The sequence below is a fragment of the Otolemur garnettii genome, unplaced genomic scaffold (assembly GCF_000181295.1).
Source record: "Otolemur garnettii isolate 467f Iridium unplaced genomic scaffold, OtoGar3 scaffold00099, whole genome shotgun sequence".
Lineage (NCBI taxonomy): Eukaryota > Metazoa > Chordata > Mammalia > Primates > Galagidae > Otolemur > Otolemur garnettii.
Window position 1 is genome coordinate 4,125,847 of NW_003852494.1, and position 1,897 is coordinate 4,127,743.

General features: G+C 40.5%; 1 protein-coding gene across 1 annotated transcript in view; it reads left to right on the forward strand.

Moving 5' to 3' along the window:
* TCTN2 (tectonic family member 2) overlaps positions 1–1,897 on the forward strand; it is a 36,817-nt gene that overhangs the window by 32,953 nt on the left and 1,967 nt on the right. Inside the window, exons 15-16 of the mRNA XM_023516863.1 lie at positions 57–213; positions 1,604–1,729. Coding sequence (XP_023372631.1) covers positions 57–213; positions 1,604–1,729 — 283 coding nt within the window. The remainder of the gene's footprint in view (positions 1–56; positions 214–1,603; positions 1,730–1,897) is intronic.

Below are 1,897 nucleotides of genomic sequence, written 5' to 3' on the forward strand. Positions count from 1 at the left end.
AAAAACAAAAAAAAAACAACTTTCTTTCAAAACTGCATACTTTAACATTTCTATAGATGTAGAGGCTCCTGATACAGGGACAGACCCAGCTGATAGTGATGTTAATGGCATCTGCCTGGATGTTCCTGCTCAGCTGCACATCCGAATCCTCATCTCAGATGCTGGTGTGGTGGAGGGGATTACTCAGCAGGAGATACTTGGCTTAGAGACAAGGTATGATCACATCTTAGAAAAGTGTGACTTACAAAATGTCTATAAAGTTGAAGGTTCACCAAAGAATACAAAGATGCTAATTTTGAATCTGGTTTTTTATTTACAAGTTGGAATTGTTAGCATTATCATATGTATATATGAAATATGTATAAACTATGTTTATAATGGAAAGTTAGTCTCACAAGTACTTATGAAGCTTTGTATAAAAGATTCTGTACGGTATTTTAGGGAGTATAAAAGGCTGTTTATCGCTGAGCATATTTTGAAATCCATGAATGTAATTGGCACACTGATCAAATAATATTGTGCAGGGATTAAAGACATTGGCAGCAGGTAGGCAAGTTCAATCAGGCCTCTCCCACTAATGAGAGGGTGACATTGGGCAATTACTTAACCTCTTCTGAGCTGTAGTCTCCTCATCTGTAAAATGGTGATAATACCTTTATGTACCATGCCTCTATAAGTTTTAAGTGCCAGAGTCCTAGTTCACAGTGACTTAAGCAAAAGGGGGTATTTATCGGTTCAAGTTCAGAAAAATTCACTTACAGCTAATTTATGGTTCATGGATCTGATGTAGTCAGAGATCTTTTTCTTGTCATCTCGTAGCTCCTCCTCCCTCTGGGTTGGGTTAATTTTCAGGGAGGTTCTCCTGATGAGATGGCAAAGGGGAACACCAGCAATTCTAGGCTTATATCACTTTAGCAAATCCAGTGGAGAGAGCACATCTCTAGCCTCATCTTTCTCATAAAGGGTCTGGGCAGACTTTTATTGGTTCAGTTTGGGTCATGTGCTCCTTTCTGAAGCAATCACTATGGCTGGGGCCATAGACAGCCCTCACTGACTAGGCTTAAGTGACAGGCCTACTGCTAGATTCAGGCTAGTCCTTTCTGGTCCACTGAACTCAGAGCCAGGAGTGATGGTTTTCCAGTGGAGAACTGGGATGCCTTTACCAGAAGACAAGAGAAGGGATGTTGGGTAGGCAGAAATAACCAATATTAACCACCAAACTCACCTTGGTAGTACTATTTGGAGGATTACATGAGCTAGAGTGTAGCCTAGCTCTGTGCCTCAAACTGGAAAGCCCTCAGTAAATGGTTAGTTGTTGTTATTATATTGTTTGAGACAAACAAGTGATGAAGCAAGTTATGCTTAATAGCACCTGATTGGCATCATACTGGCAATTGTAGCTGGGTGGTAGGTCCAGGAGAGTTTATTATACAATACTCTTCTCTCTCCTTGCATCTGTATGTGAAATTTGACATAATACAAAGAATAAAAAAGCACATGTAGAATTTGAACCTTTTAAAGAGAACCTCAGTTCATATCCTTGATGTTCTTAGTAGACTAGGATGAATGGTGGCTATGTTGCTTGCATAATCTTTTCCTCTAGGATCTCCTCAGTGAACTGGCAGTATCAGTGTGGGCTTACTTGTGAGGATAAGACTGACCTTTTCCCCATCAGTGCATCAGTCCAGTTTATTAAAGTGCCTGCACAGTTACCTCGCCCCCTGACAAGGTAATCAGCTGCTGACCCGATTGACATTATTAAGAAACAGAAAAAATATATATATATATATATATTTTTTTTTTTCTGTTTTTGAGACAGTGCCTCAAGCTGTCCCCCTGGGTAGAGTGCCATGGCATTACAGCTCACAGCAACCTCCAACTCCTGGGCTCAAGCGAG